This window comes from Oncorhynchus gorbuscha, linkage group LG20, assembly GCF_021184085.1.
Source record: "Oncorhynchus gorbuscha isolate QuinsamMale2020 ecotype Even-year linkage group LG20, OgorEven_v1.0, whole genome shotgun sequence".
NCBI lineage: Eukaryota > Metazoa > Chordata > Actinopteri > Salmoniformes > Salmonidae > Oncorhynchus > Oncorhynchus gorbuscha.
Genome location: NC_060192.1, coordinates 17,323,086 through 17,336,119, shown reverse-complemented (window position 1 = coordinate 17,336,119; position 13,034 = coordinate 17,323,086). Strand labels below are relative to the sequence as shown.

At 41.8% G+C, this 13,034-nt stretch overlaps 2 protein-coding genes across 3 annotated transcripts in view; one reads left to right on the top strand and one right to left on the bottom strand.

The window, feature by feature from the left end:
• LOC124007025 (astrotactin-2-like) overlaps positions 1-2,106 on the top strand; it is a 528,751-nt gene extending 526,645 nt beyond the window's left edge. For both annotated transcript variants that reach the window (XM_046317271.1, XM_046317272.1), the window contains one exon: positions 1,657-2,106. In XM_046317271.1, coding sequence (XP_046173227.1) covers positions 1,657-1,894 — 238 coding nt within the window. In that variant the 3' untranslated portion in view covers positions 1,895-2,106. The remainder of the gene's footprint in view (positions 1-1,656) is intronic.
• A 4,333-nt stretch (positions 2,107-6,439) lies between these two features.
• The window catches only part of LOC124006638 (pappalysin-1-like), a 136,539-nt gene continuing 129,944 nt past the window's right edge, over positions 6,440-13,034 (bottom strand). The window contains 1 exon segment of the mRNA XM_046316684.1: positions 6,440-11,816. Coding sequence (XP_046172640.1) covers positions 11,712-11,816 — 105 coding nt within the window. The 3' untranslated portion in view covers positions 6,440-11,711.

The following is a 13,034-nucleotide window of genomic DNA, read 5'->3' as shown; positions in this document are numbered from 1 at the left end:
TTTTACATTTCCTGCATTGCAGGATAATTCTCCTGCAACAGGGCGATCAAATTAAGACCCTACATCTGTATGTATTCATATTTAGTCATTTCTGCTGTAGCAACAGTTTTGCACAAGTCTTGAGTGTTTTATTCTCTTGGAAAGGTGCTACTGGCTTACGTTACTCCATTTTATTTATTGGATGAACAAATGGGGTTTTATTCACAATTGTATGATCATCTTTCACCATTCTGATAAGATAAATGAATACTGCTGGAAGAGAACAGAAAGGGCTGTCTCTCTGGTACTGTAGCTTTAGGACTTTGTGAGTGATGATCTCCAATATGAACCTCTAATGATGAATATGGAGGCATTCTTAACCACCAGTCCTCAATTCACCCTCTTGCACGAGGCCCACTTTCTCATATGTTTGATGTTATGTTGTTGTAGGCAGTGGAATTTGAAGAGAGAAAGGAGGAAAAAGGGTTGCCCTTTTTCTAACAAGCAAGTGAAAAGGTTGTCTGTGCGCCTCGCTCAACCAAAGACTGATGCTGACGCTTAACAGACACCCACTTCTCCAAACAAATGGAATATGCCTCCTCCTCAAAGCTATCTATTTTTGATATTTGTATCTGTTCATATCAACCTAACAACACGTCACACAGAGCTTAATCTTCACTTCTGAGAATGAAGTATGTGAGAAAGTACTGTAAGGGAATGAATCCAAGTTGTGTATGTGTGTGTTCATGTGTATGCGTGCACACTGTTTGCGCTGCCTGTGTGTGTGTGTGTGTGTGTGTGTGTGTGTGTGTGTGTGTGTGTGTGTGTGTGTGTGTGTGTGTGTGTGTGTGTGTGTGTGTGTGTGTGTGTGTGTGTGTGTGTGTGTGTGTGTGTGTGTGTGTGTGTGTGTGTGTGTGTGTGTGTGTGCACGCTTACAGCAGTTTGTCTGCCTGTCCTCTCTACCTTGAGCTGGCCTCTAACATACCCTCCTCTCGCCAGGAACATGAGCAGGCTGCCAACACAGACTAGAGACAGACCTCCTCTCTACTCTAGTCTGGAATTCAATCAAACCTGCTCTGCAACTACCCCACAGTGCAGATACACATGAATGAACCTGTTTGTTTGCTGGACTGCTGTTGAAGACTTATTTGAGAAAATAATAGTTACAAGTTAATGCGCAGGTAGTAGGTAGTAGTTTGCCAAGTTCCTGCAGTGGTGGCGGTGATGGTGATGAGGAGGATGATGATGATGGTAGTGGTGGTGATGATGGGGGCACGATACACTACGATACAATACTTGCCTTTTTGGTCCATTTGCGCAGATATTCTTTCATTATTGCTGCTGCAGTACCCAACCTGACAAAAAACACACACACGTCACAGGCTGCCGTAGCAGTGCCACGGGAACAAATATGGCCTTGTTTAAGGGCAAAACGGCAATCGATAGTATATAGGATGTTGAAGCCTCCAGTTGCCGGCTGCAAATTCCCCCCCAACCAGCTCGGCGATCCGAAACGGCAATCCTCTGGTTACCCTGTTATTACCCAGCTGTAATGTGTGAATTGCTATCTGTGTTATATCACCATGAGGGACAAAAATGATGGCAAAAAATACCAGTGCTGCTGATACTGACATTAATACTAATGATGACTGTTATGCGTCCCCCCCCCCCCCCCAGAAAAGCCCACCTGATCCTGCGCAGGGTGGAGAGGATCAGCCGGTACTGCCGTGCCCTGCTCCACAGCGCCTACATCCAGAGCCGCACCGACACCATGGCCTACATGTTCTGTCGCAACGAGGAGGTTCAGCCCCCTAGCAGCGTGTGGCATAGCTCCCTGCAAGAGACCCGCACTGCCTGCATGGAGAAACTGATCTCAGTACAGCGCAACACATACGGCAACGCCAAGCTCCGATGAGACAGGCCGCGAGACGACACCACGGTAGCCTCCTCCTCCTTGCTTCTGGTCTCTCCACTGACTGGTGTTTTTCCAAACCAGGAGAGCCCTGAAACCTCAACCCCACTGGACAATGTTAGAATAACTACTGTCAAACGCCCTCAAAAATATTTTTTTTAATTAGAAAAAAGTGCTAGAACTGCTTGAAGAGGAAAGACGGTTTGTATGTACTGACTACTACTATCAATGAGGAGGAGCGGTGTGAGCATGTAAATTATCATTCAACCCAAAGCAAATTGGTTGGAAAAAAATACTGAATGTAATATTGCAGTTTGTCATGGTGCTTCGGCTCTGGAAGCTTACCAGGGAAACAAACAAAAAACAACTCCCTGTATGTCTCTCCTCTTGGCTGGAGCAATGGGAAGGAGACCGTTAAGAGTGGTATTATCATTTTGATTTGATTTTGATCATTTGTAATACTTGAGCATATCACCACTTTAACAACGCTTTATAGTCTTTTTACAGCAGACAACATAGTGTTTATAATGAAGACTACAGAGAAATCCTTCGAGCCGGATTGTGATGTTATCAGCTGTATTGTACTGTGTGTGACTAACGCTTGGCAGTTAGAGAAGTCCTTAATAACTAGCCATGTTTCATTTTTTGTTTGTTTGTTGTTGTTTATCTCCTCACAAGTTGACAGACGTGGAGAGCTCCAAAACCGCAGGGAAAATACATATTTAAAAATAGTCCTTTATTGTGGTCATCTGGTAAAGAAAAGTGAAGAAAAGAGAAAAGCAAACATTTTTATAGGAAAATCTTTTAAAGAATTTCAAGAGTTTATGCTAAATGTATGGATTGTTTGATTGTATGGATCTTTTAGGATCCCTTCCTTCAAGGAAACTTTTACTTGACTTTCCATCGCTCAAGAGCCATGGACATAAAAATCCAACTCATTGTTTTTTAATTGATTTGCATTTCATGTTATATCAATTGTGATAGTAAATGATTATATTGTAAATATAAAGTTGTACATAACATGTGTATTATTATGTGGCTTTGATTGTCTTTTTTCGAAAGAATGCGAAATATTAAATACTATACCACAAGCATCAGCATTATTTTCCACAAGAGAAATGAGCTCTTTTTAACCAATTGATTCACGTCTGCGATATAGGCTGCACCACAGTCCCTGGGCTGGAGAGAAAGTGAAAGATTATAATGAACCCAAAACACATGCATCCTCTCACGGAATTATTCAAATACAACAGCTGCAAATGTGAACTTGTATGTAACATCCCTCAGGATTAACTGTGAATACTTTCCTACAACAGCTAGCCCTTCACTCTGCTTACGGTAGGTAAGCAACAACATGCACTGGAGCTTTTCGACCGTCAATAGAGACCCATTATACTAGTGGACCTCGTACTAAATATTTACATTCATTTCCAAGGGGTAAAATCTCTCTTTCTCTCGATCCTCTGTGTGTTTGTGCTGGGAAACGTTCTATTTTTCCATCTCCACGCCACAAACTATTCCTTTACACTCAGGTCCAGTCTCTTTCCACTCATGCAACATTAACTAACTGTGCTTTAAGAATCAGTAGCCTGATGTTCATTCTCGCCAAATTAGGGCATTGATGTCACTGGGGTGCCAAGAACAGCACTCGGGTTTCCAATGTCAAGGAATGAAGGCCCTACATTTGGATTCATACTTCATTCATTACTACTGTTTTGATAGTAGTTCTTGACATTTTTATATCCATAAAATCAAATTGAGGATGTCCAGATGGGTAACACTTCAATGCACGTTTAGGTAAACATCAGGGTACAATACAGGTTTTGTAGTATTATCTCTAGGACATTGGCTATGATATCAGACAAGGTTATCATGAGACTAGTATCAGGTTGTATGTAGAAATTGATATTTCTTTTCAAATGTATTGGAAACTCATGAAGGACAAATGAGCAACACTTAACCAGTGTTTTATTTCTACACGGTACATGACGGAAAGTAACATGATTGTCATCGTGAATGAGGATCCATTCTATAGTATTCTGTACAGTATGCATCGTCAGACACCTGCTTGCCATGTACCAGAGCACCGGAAATATAATTCCAACTGTGAAAAAACAAATACGAGGAAATATCGTGTCGAAACGCAAAAGTCTGATCTGTTGTGTGCTCCTGAAAAAGTGCATGCTGTGTATGGACCTAACAGAATGGATGAGAGAGAGAGGGGTACTGATGGATACCTTTACAGTGTTGGGGAGGGTCAGTTCTAAATCCATTGAAAAGTGGTAAGCAAATACCTGTGGTATTGAGGAAGGATAGTTGAGGTGTTGTTTGGTTGGTGCCATTCAGTCCATGAGGGTGAGTTCAAGGGGAATGGTGTTCACTGTTATACAACGGGTAGGTCTAATAATGGATGCTGATTGGTTAAAACCGCATTCCAGCCGTTGTCTATTCCACAAGTTACCACCGACTAAAGCTATGACGTTGAAATGCTTATTTACTCTGTTCCATCTCACTGCACAATCCACTGTCTCATCAGCCCAGCCAGGCAATTTATAAACTTGATCTCCACTACAACAAGCATCTTGATATTATCTCCCATTTCTTTTAGACTAGGATTTGGAGATTTGTATAGAGATTTGTATAAACCTTGCTGTCTGTCCAACATTTGCAACATTGTTTCAATATTGAAATTCGATCTCCAGCTATCCCATAGTAATTAACGTGTCGGGAGTTGGGACGAGACAGATAGGCAGACATCTTTTCTCAGGCAGTGGAAATTATGAATCAGCTTGTATAATTTTTATGTATAAATATAAAAAGGAATGTCAATAGAAAACAGGTCATACGAAACGACATACGATTGTTGGCTAGCTCCTGAAACAACAGTGTCCTGACGAGAGAGCACATTTTCGATGCCAGGCGAAATCGTTATGCATATTGTTATGGATGTATCCAAATCCATGTCCACTAGAAAACAGCTTAAACACACGCAAATGCAGCTACTTTTCTGTTATTCTGGCTCCACTGTTTGATGTGACTGTAACTTAGCCATAGTTGGCTAGCAAGCAAGGGAAATGAATGTTGCCAGCCAGTATGGCAATGGAAAATTTAGAACGAACGACTGGGTCACGTCCACAGATACAGAACAAAAAGACTTAATGACTGGATCGTGCCTCTGGCAACCGAACCAATCTAACGAACGACCAGCCGAATTGGGTAGCAACCTGAGATTTGTGTCGGGACTATATCTCGTGGAATGATGAAATAGTATGAATAAATTCATCGAAATAAAGTTTTTTTTGTGAAAATATGTCAATCATTATTTGAATATGTCAGTAACCTGCTGTATAAAAATTATAATGCCGGTGTTTGGAGGACATATCGCTACAACACCATGCCAATATATCCTCCAAACACTGGCTTCTCTGGCATTATCGCTTAATTAAAATCCTCCAAGTGATAAGAAGAATGTTTTGTAACATTATATTCTCTTCAAATGAATGCTTTCCTCTAGTTTTGTTTGTTTTCTTTCCACACAAAAAAGAAGGAACGTTTTGGTCATTTATTTTCAACTGACTGCTCCGAGACCCAGAAACTGACCACATGACACTTTATTCATCTTGTCAACAAATAAATGACGTTTGATTTTGTATATGACTGTTTTAAGACAATTGACAACAGTGTTTGTATAAAGCCTGTGTTGTGCATTATGGTATTAGTATTATTTTGTACTTTCAGGTGGTACTTCGAATGGTAGACAATGCACAATGTATTTTTCTTATAATGCCTCTGGTAAAAATCCAAGAGCTACCCCAAACAGATAATACATGGTTTTGCAAATACAATCATCATAGAATATAATTATTTACATCTTAAAATATATATGCTGAACAATCGGGTACGAAACATTGCAATAATTCCACTAAATATCCACATAATATGTATATACTAGATTTTATGCTTTCCACTTAGAAAAGGACCATTCATTTTTGTGCGTGGGAATAAGAAATTAACACAAGTGGACCATTCTTTAATCAGGAGCCTGTGAGAGGTACTTGAATAGTTTACTGCTTTTAGCAAAGCTAGCTAACACCACAGAATTTCAACTGTTTACTCATGTCTGGTTTGTAGCTAGTTTGTGTTTGTGAGAATCCCCTCCCATTCACAATAATGGACTAAAATAAGATATGTCTACTCTATGTAAAGCGGTGGTGTAAAGTACTTAAGTAAAAATACTTTAAAGTACGACTTATGTCGTTTTTTGTGTATCCGTACTCTACTATTAATATTTTTGACAACTTTTACTTCACTACATTCCTAAGAAAATAATGTACTTTTTACTGGTCATCCCTACGGCCTCTAATCTGGCTCTCTAAACACACATGCTTCATGTGTGTGTTGGAGTGTGCCCCTGGCTATCCGTTAAAAAAAAGCAAATGGTGCCATCTGATTTGCTTAATATAAGGAATTGTAAATGATTTATACTTTTACTTTTGATACTTCAGTATATTTAAAACCAAATACTTTTAGACTTTTACTCAAGTAGTATTTTACAGGGTGACTTTCACTTTTACTTGAGTCATTTTCTATGAAGGTGTCTTTACTTTCACGCAAGTATGACAATTGGGTACTTTTTCCACCACTAATGTAAAGACATTGAAACGGACTCTCTGCCATGCATTTCAAATGTTGATTTATTTTACTCCTCTGGTCTGACAGTGAAGGACAGAGCAGTTCCTCAACCTGCTGCACTAGGGCTCATATGTTAGGTAGTATTCCAGTTCTCCCTCCTCCCTGCTCTTCCATGCGACCCACCTCACCTCCAAGGCATTCCCTATCTGACCTGACCGCTACGCTAGCCTGCCGTTTCTTCTGTCTGACAGTGAAGGACAGAGCAGTTCCTCAACCTGCTGCACTAGGGCTCATATGTTAGGTAGTATTCCAGTTCTCCTCCTCCCTGCTCTTCCATGCGACCCAACCCACCTCCAAGGTATTCCCTATCCGACCTGACCGCTACGCTAGCCTGCCGTTTCTTCTGTCTGACAGTGAAGGACAGAGCAGTTCCTCAAGCTGCTGCACTAGGGCTCATATGTTAGGTAGTATTCCAGTTCTCCCTCCTCCCTGCTCTTCCATGCGACCCACCTCACCTCCAAGGCATTCCCTATCTGACCTGACCGCTACGCTAGCCTGCCGTTTCTTCTGCCTGACAGTGACGGATGGCCCGGAGTGTCAGGAGGGGAGTGCTGCAGTGAACAGCCGCCGTCTCAAGAGAAACTTAGACTCATCGGTCCTGGCCCAGGGGCAGCCCTGTGTGTACACAGTTTTTACACCTGGACAAATACCCAGGACCGCCAGGAAAAGCAGCCCACCTCCACCCATCCCACCCCTTCTCTAGCCCCTCTATCATCAACCCACCTGGAGCACCCCCGTCTGCCTGACCACTCCTCAGAGTTCATTGAGTATGGATCTACCTACTTCAACATGATATAGGTTCTCCCCTTAGAGCAAGTTCGGTTTACTATTAAAGAGTTATCGAATAAAATAAAATGTGGAAAATGACAGAACATTCTGGATTTGCAATATAGAAATGAAAGAAATTATACTTGTGCACTGCATAAACATGTGGGGAATTCTCATTGGGCGAGAGTAGTGTCTATCTACCCCAGTGACCAATGAGACAACGACCTTGACCAGCGCTTTGTGACAACGGCATTGTGACAGAAATAAAAATGACAATTAAAGGAAGAGAAAAAAAAAGTTTTTAACTCCAACAACCAATATGTCTGTTTATAAGAGCAATGTAAAAAATAATTTACATGAACATTAAATATAACTTAAAAAAGTATAACACACTCTCAATAAATAGTTCTACTATTTACACCATTGCTAAGAGACGCAAATATCACTAAATACCAACATATAGAAGCAGCAAACATTACAGGCATGAGGTACAGCGAAGGTATGCTGTGGTGGCTTACAGTAGAGAGGCAATGTTCTCGTATACAAAACATCACATCTGAAACTTCATTTCATAACATCCTGGCTTTATGGCTTTGGAACAGTACCTTGCCCAGTACAGAGAACACATCAGAAGACTAAAGCCAGACCATACATCATGGGCTGTGTACATGTTGACACAGAAGCAGTCACATTCTGTAAAGACTGTCATATCCCTTTCTCGGAGAGTCACTGTTTCTGGTCTCCGGACTGTGTAATGACATTGATGAGGATGACGACACAAGACAGTGTCGAAGACAAGAGCTATAGTTAAGTGAAAGAAGGGGGGGGGGGTGAAATAGATGACAGATCTATAATGTTTGTCCAGTTTGAGAGAAGGGAGGGTCCAATGGCAAGATAACCCTTGGGTTAGTCTATGGATGGCTTTTTAGAAACTCTCCTGTGAGAGTGTTGGCAGATGATGATAATCCACAGTACGGTTGTTGGCTTTGTGTAGTGCTGTTGAATCTCTCCCTACTAGTAATATCTCTAATGAAAGCAGCAGTATTTGGAGTATTATTTCATACCATTTGATTATATCAACATAACACAGTTCAATTTACCAGGGATATATATTGTATAAAGTGTTAAATGCACAATTGTCGAAGCTGATGTAGGCTATATAACAATGAATGTAGTCTCCACAGTTCCTTCACTCAGGTTATTAAAGTCTTTCAATTCTGTATCTTTCTAGAGTCCCTTTTTTGTTTGGGGTAGTTTCTTCATTTAGTTATCCGTTCTCCATGGTTCCATGGTTTCCACGCCACAATTTGCATCAAATACATAAGATGGTGCATTACACGAACCATGGAGAAAAAAAAATGAAAAGTTTGTCTCCTAACCAGGAGGAACACAAAATACATTAATATCATGTATAATATTTCAAAACGTGTACATCTGACTCTTTTATATTTGAACCTACATTTTAAAAAATGGCGCAAGTCCCAGGTTATATAGCCTTGATACAATAATATCGTAATCATATGATAATGGATACGGGTGGGAATACAACGATGCTAATCACAGGAAAGCTAATAGTAATAGCATAGGAGTGTCAAATGACAAAAACATCATACACTTTTTCAAATCACCTTTCTGACAATAGCAGCTTCTAAACGTTTTGACATATATTTTTCTTCTTAAAAGGCAACCTAAAAGTGCAGTAACTGAGGTAAATAATACAAAATACTGATGAAATATTACGACATTTTGTAAAAATTTTACATAAATGAGAAAATTTAACAGGAGAACAATTGTAAAGTTGTCTTTTTTCACCTCTACGGGCGTAAAAAGCAGTATTACACTGAAAATGTCATATTTACATTGTACATTTGACGTTGAAATGTCTCCCTACTTTACTGTGTGACGTGGTATTGTCCTACTATCTCTCTACTCTGTCTGTATCTATGGTGACCAGTGATTGGTCAGAACTGAAAGGTGTATGGGAATATTCTGGAATGCCTTATAGCAGCCTATGTTGAGGAGTCAAAGAGACCATCCCATTGATCCATATCGGATGAGAGCGTTTAGGGCTCTATTCAAGGGCTCTAAGCGTTACAGATTGTGCGCTAGAAAAATGTAAAGGTCATTTCCAATTGAGTCGATATATGCAGCATTTACAGTGAATGCAGTCTCCGCTAACGCGAGAACAAATGCCTTTACATTTCAATCAAGCTGTGACGCTGAACTTCCGAGACATGGACTGAAAACAGCCCTAAGGCTGCGTTTAGACAGGCAGCCCAATTCTGATATTTTCTTCACTAATTGGTCTTTTTCAGAGCTGATGTGAAAAGACCTGATGTGATCGGTCAATTAATGAAAAAAAGATCGGAATTGGGCTGCCTGTGTGAACCCAGCCTAAGAGGAATACACAGGGTTGTATACATTTATGACCAGATAGCCCAGGGATGGCTGAAACATGGAGCAGCAGCCTGTGGACCTTAAGCCAAGCAGCCTTCATGACAATATGCTGATGAGGAGGACTCAGTTATACAGGTGTGTGTGTGTGAGTGTATCTGCATTTGCACATTTTGTTTACGGGCTATGAAATGTGAGTCTATTTGAAGTAAAGGTTGTTGTGTGGTTAATGGGGGGATAGGTACAAAAGTCACACTACTAGTGCCAGGGATGGCACCTCCAGCACTAATGCAGGTAAGAAAAGGCCAAGCTGGGCTACTAAACACATGCAGTCTGTCAAGCCATTGGGCTCAAGAGAAGCCAAGACAATAGTGTCTCAGGCATAAACTGTAGTACTACTACTGCTGTTCTAAATGCTACTTGTTGACAACGAATACATCCAGATGTCTGTACTAAAATGAGGACAGCCTCCGTGTTGTTTGTGTGCGTATGTACTGTTGAACTATTGAAGCCTATTGAAGTCAAGGCTATACTATGCCGCTGGAAACCGTTGGGAGGATGTAGTTGTGAATGAACACTGACCACTATTCGCCAGGTTCTGTGTTTTCGAGTGTCAATCACATTCTTGAAGTCGTTTTAAATTCGGTATTAAGTATTTGCATTTTTGTATTGAGTCAACATTGCTTTTGGTTAGACATTCCTGGTATGTTCTCTGATAGACGAATAACCTATTAAGTCTTCGGGCCTATTGGACTGCATAAACCAAAAAGGTACAGAAATGGAAATGTGAGGTGTTGTGTTTTCTGAGGTTTTAGACATCAACATTATGAGGCTATTGCAACTGTTTGTTTTTTCTCCACTAACCATTTGCAATGTTGCCAGGAGTGTTTATTCTCGGTTTGAGTTGAGTGTACTGTACATGCAGATACAAGTGTCCACTAATGCATGGTGTTAGGAGGTAAGCGGTGCGGCAGATGGGGCTCCGTCCAACCTCACTGGGTAGTAATAGTATGCAGTTGGTCATATGGCAAAGTAGCAGCAAAAGTAGTAGCAGCAGGAGCAGCCATAATAACAGTTTTTTTTTTTTTTTTTGCATTGCAATATGTCTTCATTGCATGTGATGTCACTTCCTGTAATATGTTAGACTTCTCTGGTTTGAATCTCTTTATCAATAGGGTCGCCTATATCCCCACCAACTCTTTATCTTTCCTATTTCACATCTGTGTAAGAGCAGAGCTTCTAAGCCTGTGATATATGAAGAAAAAGCAAAGGCATTTCCATCGAGAGAAGACAGAGGGAACTGACAGCCTGAACCCTGTGCTGTGATATCTCCAGGAACGGCACTCTCACCAGCTCTGGAGCAATACAACATGAGGGCACGTCAAGTGCATTCATACTATCTGTTATTTTGGCAATAGTCCTTCTGTCTGTCATTCAGTGCCACCATTGATGACTTCAACCCCCCCCCCCCCAAAAAAAAAGATTCCATATGATATGGATAACGTATCTTTTAGGGGGGGGGGAAATCATATGAGATTGTACGGTTTTAAATGGACACGGAAGCTGGCACCAAACTAAACAAAAGGCATGCTATCCAGTCTGGGTTTGTTTTGGGGTCATTTTTTATATATATTGTTCGTTCCAAAAAAAATGTTTTGTATTTGTGTTTTCTTTTTTTCTCTTGCTGTATATGTTTTGGTGGTTGGTGACTTTGCAGATTCTTTCCTTTCTTTAAGAAATGGGTTTTCCCTTAGCCTATCTAGTCTGATCTGTTCATCTTTCCCAATGTGGAGAAGTCGGAGGCAGGTGTCTGTTAGGAGGGTGCAGTATGGGTGGAGAGCTACTCCTGTAAAGCAGCATGTGGAGGAGGTTAGGGGGAGGAAGGGGACAGCGGGTCGCCTTCGGTCCCAGTCCAGGTGTGGGTGGTTTTGGGGTGAGGGTTTGGGGTGGGGGGGGGGGGGGGGTGTCACCCCAGGGAGTGGACGTGCTCTTCTTTCCAGTTCTCTGCAGCTTTGGGGTCTCGGCAGGCACAGTCTTCCCGTATGTCACAGGACATGGGGAACGGGATTACCTGGCAGGGACACACAGAGACACACACGATGTTAGATCTAAGCACAAAAACAAAGACAATTATATATGTCTATGAATAATGCTTGGGTGTTATAGGATTTGTACATACGTAGTGTTAACGATGTCTATAGTATTATTGTACTGGTATAATAGTTCAGGAGGACTGTGGCTCTGTAGGAGTGCTGATACATTCCTAAAGAACATTAGTTAACAACAGTGGTAATAATAGTGTCAGATGCCTCAGCGTCCACTCCACTAGCGGGAAACGCCGCTTGACAAGCACGAGCCAACTGCTGCCAGCCAATCCCGTCGCGGTATGTGGTGGAGTACTACGAGTGTTGTGAAGTGTCAATCCTCCATGAAGTGACGAGTGCCCAGAAACACGTTCAAAATAGACCCGGCCTACCATAGGCCTCTGCCAGTGTGTAGAGTTTGACGTCACAGGCGAACATCGGCGGTGCGTCAGCGGCACCAGCTGCCGCTGTGTTGCCTCTCCAAGGGCCTGCTTCAGCTGTTTGGGTACACACAATGCATCCCCAGTCGCTCGAAACTAGGAACACATGTGTCTCCAGCCAGCGCCTGGCGGATTTAGACCAGAGTACGTCTGCACCACAACCCCCCCCCCACACACACACACTTAGGGTTCTAAGTGGGGGCTTTGACAGAAGGGCCAGAGCAGTGACGGTAGAGAAACATTGGCTACCGCAACAAATAAAGCAGCAATGGGGTAACAAATAAACTGAGTCATTAGGAAATACTAGGCCTATTAGTGAGCACAATCAGGAAGGCTGTTGGCTGGCTGGCATGGGGTGACTTCAGACTTCAGCAGTCAGTCTCATCCTCCAATTATCTGAAAATGGAATTGTTTGCTGTTACGGCAACATACCGTACAACTAAACCGTGACTACGGGAATAACATCAAGTTCACTAAGTCCCGGGCCAACACAAGTAGCTTATTTATTGGCTGGTAAGAAAGACATACAGTACAGAACAGTACAGCAAAGAACGGCAAAGGTGCAAGATTCTGCAGAACATCATTGGACAGAGGATCCCTCGAGAGTCAAAACTTTCCCCTATGGCCTCCAATGTTGTGGTAACACTGGATGGTATATACAGCACAGTAGAGAACATACATCCAGGGAAGCCCACCAATAGCCTGTCTGGGACTCAAGGCCTTCAGGGGCATGGGGTTTGTAGAGTAAACATTGGGGCACTGGGG